This window comes from Crotalus tigris, unplaced genomic scaffold, assembly GCF_016545835.1.
Source record: "Crotalus tigris isolate CLP2741 ecotype Arizona unplaced genomic scaffold, ASM1654583v1 scf7180000017771.5222438, whole genome shotgun sequence".
NCBI classification, from domain to species: Eukaryota; Metazoa; Chordata; class Lepidosauria; order Squamata; family Viperidae; genus Crotalus; species Crotalus tigris.
In genome coordinates this window covers 5,137,521-5,152,819 of record NW_024096622.1, presented here as the reverse complement: position 1 = coordinate 5,152,819, position 15,299 = coordinate 5,137,521, and the positions used below count along the sequence as shown (strand labels likewise).

Sequence of the window (15,299 nt, the reverse complement as noted above, 5' to 3'; positions counted from 1 at the left end):
GGGATCTCTGTTGCTTTCTTTAGCTGCAATTGACAGAATTCCAGAGCCTCTGTGTAGTGCAAACATCAGCTGAGCTGAACCAGCAAGACAGTCAACCTGCAGCAACTGTTCACAGCTTCTGAACTGGAGGGGGGGAGAATCGACAAAAGGCAAGGCAAAGCCATCTCCAAATAACACACACACACACACCGACAGACATGCAGAAGCAGGTTGCATTGTCAGAGCCTAGCAGCGCATGGGACTTCTCAAACATTGGTGGTGGAAAGTGAGAAGTTGCAACGACCTGCTTTCTGCACAAGAGCCTTGGGTCAGGCCACAAGACAGTTTGCTTCAGTGAGCACAAAGCCCCATTGCTTCTTTTTAGGCTGGAGACTCAGCCTGGAGTTGCATGTGCCCTTCCCAGAGCATTGAGTTTGAATGATCTTCCTGCTGGACATGGGGGACAGGATTCCCAAAGGTCTGTGGGAGGCTGCCCACACAGGGACAGCTGCAGGGCAGGAAGCTTGATTGAAGAGCTCAGGGCATAGGAGACCAGGTGAGCAGCCAAAATCTGAGTTTGTACAGTAGATGGAGGAATGGATGGGCTCCTTTTCACCGCGGGCCAAGTTGAAGGGGGCATTTTTCTTCCCCCTTTTCTGCTCTCCATTGCTCTTGCATGGGCTGCTTTGGCTGCCAGCTGCCTGTGCCAAGGTCCCCCCACCCCCACCCCTCAGCTTCCACAGCAGCTTAGCCTGCCCATTAAGCTTCGGAAAAGATTCCAGTGGCAGCCAGAACCTTTTGCTCATCACAGGGGCAGTTGCCACGAAGTCACGCTACCACATGCTAACCCCTCCTCTTCTTCCTAATCCAAAAAGGATGGGGGGGGGGAATGTTGAGTATGCAACCAGACTGGCTCAGGGGGCAGAGATTAAAAAAAGGCACAGCTTATCCAAAGAGTGTGGTAATGTATGGTAATGACAATCAGCAAAGGCAACACACACAGTTCTAATGGGACACTGGGGGCTTTAATGAGCTACAGCTTCTCCACTTTCCATGGCAATCTAATTCAATTAGCAGCTGGGAAAAGGCTGACTTTCAGCTTGCTCCCATTAGCAGCATGTGGACACAACGAAGGGCGGACTGTGACGCCACATCGCCGCACAAACAATTTTGTGTGTAGAACTGGAGTGCCACATAACCTGCTGGCTGAAGAGGGGAGGCAGGCAAGGGCAAGCAAAAGAACAGTGTGCATTTAATGCTGGCCATTCAGTTGGGAAAGTGCCCACTTGGGCAATTTAGCAGAACAGAAACTGCAGGGCAGATGGCCCAAAACAGCGCCATGAATCCCGAGAGAGTGAGAAGGATCAGAGGCAAAAAAGGAGAGAGAACCAGGAGGGTGACTTGGAGCCCAACTGGGGGCATATGAGTGGCAACCAGCAAGGGGAAATCCCCTCTCAGGTATGCCTATTGGCCAGTCACAACCTTCTTTTGGAGATGGCCCAGATACCACCCTTTCCATGGATGAAAGAGACCTTCTCCTTCCCAAACATGTGCTGCTGTGCTGATAACTGCAATGGTTAACCATAAAGGGTATTTTGGGGGGAATGTGGGTTTTCAGTAAAAGAGGGACCCTTTTAGCCTTCTGGAAGACGTGAAGACCTGGTTCTTCCCTCAAGCACTGAACTAGGATGGGAAATTGAGCTGAGAGGAAGTTGGGCCTAGCACCGCAGAGGGAGGGTACTTCTTAAACAATATTTTATGGATTATTTGAACAGCTTAGGGTAACTGTATGAGATAGGCAGCGATGTAAATCCTCTAAATGTATATGTATTTTAGACAAATTAAGAACTTACTGGCCTCAATTTTTGGCTTGGTTACTAGCTCAAACCATTTGAACTAAGCTCCCAACCAACACCCCCACAAAGCAGAAAATTATGCCATACCCCAAAGCCTGTCAGCTCTAATGTTTATCTTAAGAGCCCTCCCCAATACCCCAGAGAAAAAAACTGGAGCTGGGAAAGCAAAAAGAAGCAACCCACTCTCATGTGCCCATTGCCCCCTGATGGCTCTTAAAAGCTGTCTAGAACCTTGAATGGTTGTCAAGGCCACTGCTAGTTATACTCATCCCTGACTCCCAGAAACTATTTTTCTATTCAAAATGGGCCCTGGGGTCACCGTCTTCTAAGTTATATCAGATAAGGAGACAGCAAGAAGGCTCTGAAGATCATCCAATAGATTTGAATAATGGGAAAGTCGGGTTAGGAAAAGGACCTTTTCAGAGGACACATAAGGAAATGAATTCCCTGCCATGAGCAAGGCTGGTCCTAGACTCCTACTGGAATGCTGTTTGGTACTTGAGAAGAGAGTGTTAGTGCAGTACAGCAAAGGGGAAGGCAGACATTCCGTGTGCCCACCAGCCCTTCATTGTGAAAGAGTAGACCACAGGCATGCCTCTGGAGGTGAGCTCTCCCCACACCCCATCTGTTCCATCTCTCCTGAAGAAGCAAATTTTGCAAAAGGCCATCACCCCACCCCCCAAGCACACCCTTTTCAGGCTCTTCATTTTGGTGTCTTGTGAACAAGTTGCAGACAAGAAGCTAGTTTCATTGGATAGTCTGAGATAAGGCAGCTACAAAGGGAATTGTCAGTGTTTGGGATATTCCTCCCTCCCAAGTCCCACTAGAGCATAGCAGCAAATAAAATAGGAACAGAGTACTGAAAGGGAAGAGAGCCAAAGCAAACATGGGCGTGGTCTTAAATGCAAGCTCTGTGATGTTAATTTGATTGCACCCTTTTCAGCTTCTTGTCTACCCTGATTAGCTGCATTTCACCTGAAGCATGAGATTAATTTAAAATGCATGGAAGCAATCAGTAATGCTTAGACAGTGAGGCCACCTTTCCAGCCTTCGTGCACCTGCTGACTACCAGAAGCATGTGAGCAATGACTGCAAAATGGGTAAAGGCCCTATTATGGCCTTGGGACAGCTCTCCCCCCCCCCCAGTCTCGCTGTCAGTGCCAAGAGTATGGCATGAGTAGAACATAAAAACTGAAGAGGGAGATTTCATAACCTATAATCATCTTAGGGGGAAGGTCTTCCTAGAACCATCAGAATAATGACTGACAAGTGGGGGAAATAATTAGGCTCATGCAAAACTCCAATGCAAGGGATGAAAGGAGGGATTTAGTGCCACTAGGGTACTTCTCCTGGTGGCAAGACCAGAGAACATTGCCCAGCTGTTTCACATGTCTTTCTATTCGCCTGTCCCCAACTGTTCTGGGCTTCTCGATGGGATGTGTGCTATTAGGGATGGCTGTCTCTTGCCTCCCATCAAGATCAGCTGAGGGCCTGGTTTTATTAAAGTCAACGTGTCCCAGGAGAACATCCCCTTCCTTGCATACTGACTTCCAGGACTGCAAGAGAAGTACTAGAAGTGAACCTTGCCAGAGTAACTGAAGTGCCAACAGGTGGCCAATCTGATATGCTAAGCACACAGTATCTGTGATCAGAGATTACTTGGGTGACAAGCCCAACTAATGAAGCAACCAAGACCTTGATCAGAGGGGCAAAATAACCTGGCAAATAGTGTAAAGGAGGGATATCAAGTGAACAACTTTTATATTCAGGAGGGGGGCTAATAGATGCACAAAACATCTAGGAATGGCCCCATCCCATGAACAAAAGCAGTCTCTTGGTTGCCCACAAAAACTGTAGTTCACACAAACTGTGCTCTCCCTGAGAGAAGGGCAGGCATGGCTGCCTCACTCACTCTTCACGGTGAGAAACATGGACTTGCTGATGTCTGTCCCAACCCCATTGCTGGCCTGGCACAGGTAATAGCCGATATCTTCTTCTAAAACATGCCGGATGAGCAGCGAACTGTTTGGCAGGATCTGGATGCGGCCTGTCAGGGGGACAGGGTGGTACTGCTGAGGGTTCCCACTGCCTGGAAGAAAACAACAAAGAGAAAAAGGCCCCTAAATGGATGGGGAAAGACCTGACCAAGCCATCCACCAGGTCACCTCTGATTCTCTTCTCAATGCTGGTCTGTCTTCTTCCAGCTGTGGATCAAAGTCCCTGCTCCATACACTTTGAAGGCGTAGCCCCCTCCCCTGCAGCCCCAAAGGAAAGATCTCACAAACCTTTAGCGTGTTTCCACATGACTTTGGGAGGGGGATACCCATCCACTGAACAGTTCAAGACCCCAGCTTTGCCATAGATCCCATCCTGATTGTTGGGCTGGACCACAAAACGAGGAGGCACTGTGGAACAAGGGAACAGGTGAGGAACAGCACAGGGACATTCCCAAAACCTTCCTTCATTCGTGGATCCTTTACTGCCAGTTTTTCCCTTCACTTCAGTATTCCCATCCCATCTCCTTCCCTTATCTGGCTTAACATCTCAAAAATGCCAGGCCTGAAGAAATGCTGAAGAGAGAAGTGGCCCAGCCCCTTCCTGGGCAGTTTCTAGGAAGCCAACCAGACCAACCTTGGGAGCCATCAGGGTTTTTCCCCACTAGGCTCCTTACCTCGCACTATCAACTGCCGCTCTCGGCTAATGGTGGCAGCGGCATTGCTGGCAATGCAGGTGTAATTGCCGTTGTGCTTCAGGGAGACGCTGGAGATCTGCAAGGAGCTCATGAACTCCTTGCTCTCAATGGTGATGCCAGGGCCTGAGACAATCACCTGCCCGTCCTTCCTCCAAGTGATGCGGATCGGCATGTCACCCGAAGAGACCACACATGGAATGTACAGGAGCTGCCCAATGGAGGCCGGGGGGAACTCAAATGGCTGGATAAGAGGAGGAACTGTCAAAAAGAGTAATGTGTTGGACACCACTGACCTCTGGAGGGTGGAAAAGCAGGAAGAGGTCACCCAGTGCAGCCCATGGTTCGAGGAGAAGCCTGCTCAGACAATGGAGAGAGATTCTGCACAGTGACTGGGAGCTTGGAAGTAGCTCTGGGGGACCAGGGGAACTCTCAGCCACAAGTTCAGGGGGCACAAAGTCCTTTTTTAGCCACAGCTCTCCCTTCATGGAAAATCTTACCTATTTTGCAAGACAGTTGCAAGCCCTCATGGCATACTCAACCTTGGTGAACAGCAGATTTGTAAAAGAGCAAGAACCTGAATATTGATGGACAGCAGATAATTCTTTGCTATGGAGAAATCCTTACCCATTAGAATATACAGGACTTACAGGAACACTTCACTACCACTAAAAAGGAAAATTCTCACATTGAGAATGTGGCTAGAAACCATTATGCAAGCACAAGAGAAAGAAAGCTACAATCCAACAGCTATGAGTTGTCCCATTTGAAAACAAGGTTAGTTACTAGAATTCTTGTATAAAACCATTTTCCTAATAAATCTTATTAATCTGAGCTACTTTGCTGGTCTTCTGCAATCCTGACTGTGGCTTGGAAGATCTGATAACCTCTTAGATCCAGATTGTTTTCTGGTATTTTCAGAAAATATCTTGCACCAAAACTGTTGGTTCTCTCTAATCCTCTCTGCGACAATTGATGCAATCGTTCCTGGGTGCCCTTTCCCTGCTGAGGGAGCTGCGCAGGTCCCTTGCTCTTCCCAAGGAGCCCATGATGATGAAAGGGTAGACAAAGGGCTAGAGAGACCCTGGTGGAAGGTTCAGTATGAATTGAATGAAAGCTCACCCCATTTCAAGGCCTATGGCAGCCTCACAAATACCTTTGATCATCACTGCTGGAAATGTTTCCTACTATTTTGAGATGAGAAATTCATATCAATTAGAGGCAAGTCCTAAGACAGATGGATCAGTCAAAACACACACACAAATCTAATTACTCTCCCCAAACTGCCCCACACGTTTGACATGGCCCCATATAATTTGCCACAGCACCCACAAAACGTGTGAAACGTTTGCCCACACACAGGGCTTTGTGAGCTTGTGGGCAAAAGAGATTCATTCATTCAATCAAAAGATTTTAAGCATAATAACCATCTTAATAATCCTGAGTGACCGATTTCTGGATGGTGAAGAACAGAGCCAGAATGACTTCCTCCAAGATAAGAGTGGTTTGGGCTCTAAACAGGGTCTTCTCTCCTACTTGGAGGCACTCCACAAGCAGAGGGTCTTTCTAGATTCAGCCCTTGCTGGAGGACCAAGGGCAGCTGTGGTGAGGACTTTTGCACAGCTGCTTCCTCTGCACCAATTGTGTCTCCTCCTGGATCAGGATGCTCAGTCACTCTAGCTGCCTCCTGCTGGGTGAATGTGTTATGCTTGGCACAGAGCTGTCCTTGAACACCTTCCGGAGCTGTAGCTGGTACAAAATGAACAGCCTGGGCAGAGATGGTGTTTCCCATTATATTAGACAGCTTCCGGAGGTGTCCTAGATTCCAAATAGCTTCTAAGTGGGATTCAACGCACTAATCATCACTTTTAAGGTTCTATATGGCTCTGGGATGGATTATCTTTGGGAGCATCTTCTCTCTTATTTATCTGTCTGTCCAATCCAATCAAATAGGGTTATCTTCTTCCAGATCCCATTTCCTGTGAATATTATCTGACGAGACCCAGGAATTTTTGATCGCTGCCCTTCGGCTTTGAATCTCCTTCTTCCCATGGATATCTGGCCTACCTCTTCTCTCCTGGCAGTTCTGAAAGGCAGTTAAGACCTGGCTCTTCCACCCAGCCAGGAGGAAGGCATGCTTTGACCGATTGGATTTATTGGTGGAAACAGCATTCCTAACCATAGAGATGTCAAAATGTTTAAATGTATTGTGATGCCACAATGCTAGCTTCATTCTTTAGGATTTGCAATGCAGCTTCAGACAAAAGTTCAAAGAGGTGGAGTTTGCACCATGATGTATGTTCCATCATGTTGCTCCATTCCTGGTGGGCACTTATACCAAGAACCAAGGTGCTACATCTGAGCAACTCCTGACCCTCAAACATATCTGAGTTTTTCCTGTTCCTTAGTGGTTTACAAGAAAAATAACCAAACGAATACAAGTAACAAAATAACAAAAATATTGAATTAAATTAATTAAACCAAATGATTACCAAAGTAAGACTAAATGCCCTCCAGAAGAGAGTCAAGGTCGAGGCCACTCAAGGGCCACTGAGACAGGCCATCCCCACAGAAAAGCAGGCTGCTAAGCCTCAGCCTCTCATCTCCCTGAAGTAGGGAACGGCTGGCCTCCCATTTCTTGGGCTTTTAAGGCAGGCACAAAGAAAGATCTCCAGCTTCAAAACTAGGGCTTCCCCCTGCTCTGCCCTTTGGGGAAGGAAGAACCAGCAGGGCAGCTAAGAAATTTGCATAAAATCTGGCAGATGCAAAGAACTGTCCATGAGCAAGTAGGGAAGGGAACCTGAAGGCTGAGCCAACCTTGTTCACCTAAAGTCCAGGCAAACTTGCTTGAAAGAAGAAGGCCAGGGCAGCAGGAAACCATTAACAAGCAGCCATGAGTTGCTTCTCTGACACTTTCAAACCAGTCTATAGGATGCAAGCAGCCTGGGGGGGGGGGGGAAGCTGAACTCCCCCCTCCCACAACACTCAATCCCAGGGAAGCCAAAACAGCTGCTACACCTTCTCCAGAACTGCAGCAACTGCCTGCCAATTGCAAGCACTGGCACAGCTCAAAACCATCTCTGACCCCCCCCCCCCAGAAGTCCTTGCCCCCAAAATGTGGTCTGGCAAGGGCCAGTCCAGTCGTGAGCTCAAGCTGAGCAAGCCCTGGGGTGGAAAGTCAAGGCAAGCCCACCTCTTTTTCTGTTCCTAAGGGCTGATGGCTCCCCAAACAGAGCTAAATAATGGATGAATTGGAGAATGCTTACAATGTTCTGTGCGCTTGGCAGGATGAGAGAACGATCCTTTACAGAGCCGCAAACAGAGAAAGCCACTCCAAAGGTGCTCTGAGCAAAGGTCAGCTGTTTCAAAGTGGCATGCTTACATGGCACACTCGTCCACCTGACTCCAGAGCTTACTGTTGGAAATACTGTAGATCCCATGGATTGGGAGGTGGAGGAGAGAGTGGATCTGGACTGCAACAGCTGGGTAATCCTTTCAAGCAATTGAATGAAGCAGTGAAGAGTGATGTGAAAAGTAAATGCAAGGCAAGATTGTGAGCCCCAAAAGAAATGAAGGCTGGGTTCATCTGCTTTCCTTACCTGGCACTACCCACAATCCTTTCCAGGCAACTCAAGGAAGGTTTCAAGCAGAGTGTCTTGAACCACTTCAGTTTGGTTTATGTGAGCCAGTTACTAGTGTGTTTTTTTTGGGGGGGTTCCAATGGAGAAGAACAGGATTCATAGGTGGGAACTGGCTGAGTGGAGAGGTGGGGTTTGGGGGGGGGGGCTTTCCCCTGTTCAGCCTTTGGCACATTTACACAGAAAAAGGGGAGTGGCATAATACCACTGAAAATGCCAGATGAGGTCACCTGGGACTAAGGACCAGGTAGAGGTAGGACACACCACATGCCCACCCACCCACCACTGCTGCTGGAAACCTCTTTGGAGCACAGCAGCCTGCCAAGCCATTCCTGCTGATGGCTGCCTCTGCCCTTACCTGCTCAAAACCATTCCCCTCTTCCAAGAAACAAGTGCGCCACACATCTGGCTCTCTATCCCCTTCCTTGGCTGGCTATTTACCAATGGAAGCCCTTGCCCACAAGCCCACAAGCACACCAGGGTGCCATCTTTTGGAACTCCTGCCTGACCCTCTCCCAGGCATAGCCATAGACAGCATTATGGAGACCACATACCAGTCCTGCTCCATCTGCTGGCCAGCCATGGAACCCGTCAGAGGAGCGGCCTGGCCAGAGAGCAGGCCTGCCGTGGAAGGAGAAGTGTAAGAGTGCCAGGAAGAACTCCTACTTGTGGCTACCCACCTTTCACAGTGACATGGACGCTCTGGCTGATGGAGAGTTGCGGCTGAATGAGGACGCTGCAAAGGTATTCCCCTTCGTCCATCCCCTTCTGGACATCCATCAGCTTGAGAGTGCCATTTTCAAAGACCACTTGTCGGTGGTTGTCTGGCAGGAACAATGAGTCCTTATACCACTTAATTGAGTAATAAGGGTAGCCAATCACCCTGCAGTTGATGAAGGTGTCCCGGCCTGCCACAGCTGTGAGGTTCTTCATGGCACGAATGCTGGGAGGGCCTGAAGCAGGGGAGGAGAAAAAGGCAGGCTAGGGCAATTCAAGGAAAGGATGGCTCTGCTTCCAAGAAGGAGGAACGTGGGAGAGGGACCCTCACCCGTGCCCAGCAATATTTCTGTCAAGGTGGCTTTCTTCAAGTGACTTCAAACACTCCAAGTGACATGTCTGTAGAGATTCTCAGTCACCCAGGTCATGGCTATCCCAAAGGTGCTTTTTCAAAAGGCAACTGGATATTTTTTGCTTTGCTTGAAGACATTTTGCTTCTCATCCAAGAAGCAACTTCAGTTCTGTCAGAACTGAAGAAGCTTCTCAGATGAGGAGCGAATATTTTTCTCAAGAAAAAACTTGCTTTGCTTTGCTTTGCTTGAAGATGTTTCACTTCTCATCCAAGAAGCTTCTTCAGTTCTGACAGAACTGGAGAAGCTTTTCAGATGAGGAGCAAAATGTCCAGTCCAGTTGCCTTTTGAAAAAGCACTTTTGGAACTCTAGCAACAGCAAGCAACAACTCTGCCTTGCTGGTGGGCTATTTTATGAATGGTAAGCCTGAAGCTAGAGAGAGACTGAGTGCTTGTTGCCCTTCTGCTGGGCAAGAGCCAAAAGGCTTCCAGGCACCCCACAAAGAAGCACGGAGGAAGCATAGCAAGTATCCCAAAGAAATGCACAGGACACCGAACTGTGCTGCAGGAAACTAGGGAATGGCTCTTTCCAGCACACAGTGATCCTCCTAGGGTATTCTAAACAAGGCATCTGTCCTCTTCTATGGTCCCAGACTAGTTTCCAGCCTGCAACGGTTTCAGGAGGAAGAGTGTCTTCAGGAATCAAGGACACACCCTTTGCAAAGAACCAACATTTATTCTATGGGAACCATTTCTGAGCCAATTATTTTGCCCCCACAACCATAATTTTACAGCTTTCTCTAACTGGTATAGATGCCTCTGATTCAGGATAGAAAAGCAGGCACACCATTTTTAAACTTAAATAAAAAGGGAAGGGGTGCAATTTGGCTTAACATTACCAATTTTGCCAAGGGCTAGTGCGCAGAATGGCACTCTGCCATATCAGAAGGGAATTCAGCTCCATCTCCACCACCACTCGCCTTTTCTGCACTCCCACCCAGGTCCCATGGGGGCAACAGTCTACCCACGCTTTGCTTGGACAGGTGCGATCTGCATTCTCCCCCAGCACCCTCTGCTCTGCTAAAGGACATCCTATGGTGAAATTACACACAAAGGTAAGGGAACAAGGCAGAACAAACAGTACAACCAACCAGAAACAAAAAACAATGCAAGAAGAGCCTAGACTGATATTGAAAAGTAGACAGGCACCTCTTACGTTTATTCGCGCTTGGTATTCGGCACTGCCCACCGAGTTCCGCGCAGTACATCGGTAGACGCCTCCATCCCTGATGTGTGGGCCTGTCACATTCATGTGGCTCACAGTGGTGCCATCAGACATGGTGTACTGGTTGGTGCGGTGGCTGCCATCTCTCTGGATGGGCTCATCGTCCAAAGACCAAGTGATCGTGGGGGGAGGGGCTCCCTTGGCTGCACACATCAGGGAGAACTGCTCACCAGGGTTCACCACCTTCTCACTGAAGGAGGAGACAATCCGGGGGGTCCCATCTAGGAGAGAGAACACAGCAGAATGGTGGATCAACACAATTGTTCTTTCCATCCAAGCGCATCTTTTTAACAATAGGAGGACTGAAAAATGTTGAAGCACCACATTTCAAGCCCTAAATCTCAAAACATTCCCGAAAGCCTGGAAAGAGTAGGGCATAACTTTGTAGGCCCCTCAGCCTTTTACAGAATAAATACATTGTGAAACTATATTAGCCTTGCTGAACTAAAGCCCTCCCCGCCCTGTTCGACAGCTTCCAGCCCAATGATCCCCTTTCTTCCTTGTAGTAAATGAGAATTTACTGGAAACTCAAAAGTGGGACCATCAGGCAACATACCTCCCTTTTCTCTTATTATACCAGAGATTACAAAACATTATCCCAACTTTTCTTTTTTAGTTCTAACCCTTCATTATCAGAACATTCAGGGGTAGCGACGTCCATTAATTTAAATGTTGCTTGAAGAAGGTAGGCCTTTGCCCACCCTAAATGCTCTGTCATTCAGCTTCACTGCACAACCTAACTGCATTGTAGCTCTCTCTCCCTCTCCCCCCCTCTCTCTCTTCCACCCTTCCTCTCCCTCTCCCTCTCCACAGAGAACCACTTCAGCAAAACAGGGAGCCTCAGTTAGGCAGAACAACGGTCTGATTCAGGATCTCTCCTTCTTTAGAATAAACCCAGGACTAGGCCAGGAGCTTAGAAGCCCCTCTCCAGGGCTGGATGCTCACCCTCCAAGACAATCACAGCAAAGTCCTGAGCTGTCTGAACCTTTCTAGTGGCAAAACACTGATAGGCCCCTGAGTGGCTCTTTTGGGCAGCTGTGATGAGCAGCGTCTCATTGTGGATTCCCCGGATGGAGACAAAGTCATCTTGAACCACCAGTTCTGTATTGCGGAACCAACGGATGGAGTATTCTGGTGAGCCAGAAAGCGCACAAGAGAGAATAACGGTGCTTCCAATTCCAGTCTTTAGCTTCTTTGGTGTGAGGGTGACCCGCAGTGGCTCTGTGAAAGATAAAGAGTACAACCCATTTAAAGATAGGAGGAGATCCAAATAGGAGCCATCTTTGTCTGGCTATCAGACAACCCAACCTCTCTTCCCAATCCCATCATCCATGGCTTCTCTGCAGAGATGCTAACACAAAGTTGAAACCAAGAAGTGGGAATGTCAGGAAAAAGACATCTAGTTGGCTAGAAAAAATGCATCAAAGTTTTCCAGAGTCTTAGAGCAAGATGATCACCTGACCCACAACAATTGCTGTGGGAATTCCTCTTGATGGATCAGGTCTTTGAAAGTTTATTTTTCACAGCTATGTGACGTCACCATATTATTTAAATTATCCACTATAACCCCAAGATCCTTTTCCTACAGTAGTTAGTTATAGACAGCCGGTTCCCCAACTGTATCTGTGAATCTGAAGGGATTTGCCCCAATGGTCAATGTTCTTTAAATAAGTTCGCTGACTTCAGTGGAAATGCATTTGTTCTTTAATTGGAAAATCACACAGGACACCCTTCTGGAGCTCTTCAGAATAATTTTGGTTTTGCATCCTGAATAAGTTACATTTCATTCATAAATATGGGTAGGTTACTAGTCTCCCAAGCAGCCGGGTCCCCCAGGTGTGCATTTTCTGTAAAAATATGGAAGATCTTGGAGCACCTCCATGCTCTTTCTTCTATCCTCCCCCCCCAGTAAAAGTATTTTATTACACAGCATCTGAGAATTAATTAAGTCTTCACCCACTCACCTATTACTGTCAGGGTCCCAGTGACCTCAGCAGACCCAAAAGTGTTTGTGATTTCACAGATGTAGGTCCCACTGTCTTCCACCCGCAAACCACTGATCGTCAGGCCTGTGATACGCTTGGTCCATCGACTATCAGTAGGCAGGGGCCTTCCATCCTTTACCCATCGGATGGCAGGATTCGGGTATCCAGAGGCAATGCATGGCAATTCCACCAGTTGCCCCATCTTTGCTTCCTGGATCTGGAAACTGTCTAGAACAGTTGGGATGGACTCTGCAGGGTCTGAGAACAGAGAAAAAAACTGAATTCAGGTGGGGCAATCCAGCCCCAGTCCAAATTCTATGAATGCAGTGCATGACGATGCAAGATACTCTCAAGCCCTTTTAGCAATTTGTCTCTCCTCCTGAATTGGCTCCCTGGTCTCTGCAAGTGATGGACATCGATTTAAAGTTCTCGCCCAGCAGAACTTAAAAGTAGAATCTTCTGGGCCTTCTTGTTGGCCTGTGGCCATTTGGACAAATATTCAGTGACTGCTCCGGATGAAAGTGATATCAATAGGGGTGACTCCGCTCCTGCTATCCAAAAGAAATGTGCAGAGCAGCTTTCCCGAGTTGCGCAAAACAGTAGAAAATTTGACGCAGAGCACTCTGGATCCCATCTCTATGACGCCGCATACCAATTTTTTTTCTTTCCCTTTAAACAAACTATTTGTATGAGCACCCAAATCAGACAATTCACCTCCAGCTGACTAGCATGGGATTAAAAACAAAACAACAATAATTATAAAAAGGCAATACAATACAAAACAGTATATATAAAGGCCAACAATGCAACATATTTAAAACCCTAAACTAATTTTTTAATTTTTTTAATTATTAAATTTATTTGCCTCTCCATCTCGTTTTGAAATGACTTTTTTTCCAGATGGGTTCATTCAATGTATCAGCCAAGAGCTTGAGAAGGAAAATCTAGTTTTTAAAGACTTTAAAGGCCAGCAGGGTCAGACCATCAAAATCTTGGGGGGGAGGGTACGTTCCAAAGTGCAGGTGCTAATAGAGAATCCCTTCTAGGTGTCATCAGATGGTATTATTTTGTGAAGGGAATGCAAACTAGTTTTTCATATTCCTATTCATGGAATTTTGTTCATTTGTTTAGTATGCCAACCATTTCACTATCCAAAGCAACTCTTGACAGACACAAATGGAGAGTGGGGTCTTGCAAATAACCCAGCCCTGGGCTAATGAAGCTCACAAAACAGAGATGTTACATGGGTGTACCATCGTTTGCTCATAATTACCTGTGCTGCTGCATATTGGACCAACTGTGGACCACCAGCTGGCTATATGTGGATGTTGTAAGAGCAGAGAAATTAGCATGTTTTGCCACTCATCACTACAAGGTTGTACTTAATAAATGTCTCACTCACTTTTTGTTTTCTGTCAGTGCACTCCAGTTATCTCTGGAGCACCTCTGAAAACCACAGAGTTTTCAGGATCCAGAAGCAGAGATATGATCTGATCCAAGGTCATTGCTACCCCATCTTCCAGGGACAGACTAAGGTGTATTAGTTAAGCCATCAAAGTCTCAAGAACAAGCCTGGAATCCCACTGGAATCTAACAGGATCTACCAAATTCCTGAGATGGACCAATCAAATAGATCCTTCTTCCTGCATTAGGGAATGTCTGCAAATAATACTGATGCCCATAGAGAATGATCTGACTACAACAAAGGACCCCCCAGTTACACCCCCAATACCGATCACATCAACACTGTCCCAAAAGAAAAACAGGTGACCAAAATCGTGAGTTGGGCCTTCTGCAATCTTGACCAGTGGGAGATGAGAAGTTTGTTATTCAAGATATGTGAAGAAAGGAGATCGAAGCAACTTGGCATGGGGGCAAAGGAATTAGAAGAACAGTCTCTTGTCTAGCTGACCTTTCAAGAGCCCAGCACTTCCACAGACCTGTTCTCTGCAGGGATTTACTGAATGGCTTCTTTTAGGCCTAGACAGGATGAGGAAAAGCCTCTTCCCCTCACTGGGCAGAGTGGGAAGACTGGAGCTGCTTGGATAAGCTGCTCCAGGCTCTCCCCTCAGTATCCATGAAGCTTCTGCTGCTGGTAAGCAAGAGGGGAGAAGGCTCAGGCTTAGCCAGAAGCAGATTTTCTTCCGCTGCCCCAAACGATTGCAGCAGCTGAAGGTTGAGTAGATGGGCAGGTTCAGTGGAGGAAGAAAGAAGAAAGCCCTGTTTCCTACAACTCAAGAAGCACTAAAGTATTTTTGTACCACCCTGTTTTTGTTTTTCTTTCTTTTCCTTAGTTGTCCCAAAGTAAGTCTCCTTTCCATTTTGGGTGTTAAGCCTCACTTGGTGCTAACCCCAACACTTCTGTCCAGTATAGAAAACAGACCGATGTTCAGACTCCCCTGACCAGCACTTAGACCTCCTACCTTGTTTCTCTTGAGTAGGATTAAACAGAAAGAGACACAGATAGATTAGAAAATGATCTTAGCTACAAACTAGCAGGCACCTGACTGCCTGCTCCACTGGTTCAAATCCAGGGTGTTTTCTTCCTGTTTTTCCTATACATTTAAGAACTGTTTGAGCATTGTTTGGTGGCTTTGAAATTAAGCAGAATCACAAAATGGAAAGATCAGAAGAGATCCTACAGATCAGCTGGTGCAACCCCCTCTCCAGTGAAGGAATCTGCTGTTGGCAGGTCCTCAGCCCCGAGAACTGCTGGCTCTCAGGCTGCTTTTCATATTGATAGTTCTTCAGAAGAAGCATGTTGCTGCTGTGGGCAGGCCTTCCTGTCCCGGGGGACTTC

At 47.3% G+C, this 15,299-nt stretch overlaps 1 protein-coding gene across 8 annotated transcripts in view; it reads right to left on the bottom strand.

Annotated features, from left to right (window-relative positions):
- Nucleotides 1-15,299, bottom strand: part of DSCAML1 (DS cell adhesion molecule like 1) — a 107,500-nt gene that overhangs the window by 31,757 nt on the left and 60,444 nt on the right. For 4 of the 8 annotated variants that reach the window (XR_005556482.1, XM_039341811.1, XM_039341809.1 and 1 more), the window contains exons 5-11: nucleotides 12,479-12,757; nucleotides 11,460-11,735; nucleotides 10,439-10,735; nucleotides 8,843-9,115; nucleotides 4,507-4,785; nucleotides 4,121-4,240; nucleotides 3,748-3,924 (exon numbers count right to left, since the gene is read on the bottom strand). Coding sequence is in view for 7 of the 8 variants with exons in the window: in XM_039341811.1 (XP_039197745.1) it covers nucleotides 3,748-3,924; nucleotides 4,121-4,240; nucleotides 4,507-4,785; nucleotides 8,843-9,115; nucleotides 10,439-10,735; nucleotides 11,460-11,735; nucleotides 12,479-12,757 (1,701 nt within the window). In the remaining variant the exon portion in view is untranslated. Of the gene's footprint in view, nucleotides 1-3,747; nucleotides 3,925-4,120; nucleotides 4,241-4,506; nucleotides 4,786-8,842; nucleotides 9,116-10,438; nucleotides 10,736-11,459; nucleotides 11,736-12,478; nucleotides 12,777-15,299 lie in introns of those variants that run through there. The other 4 variants (XM_039341813.1, XM_039341812.1, XM_039341814.1 and 1 more) reach the window with 3 other exon arrangements.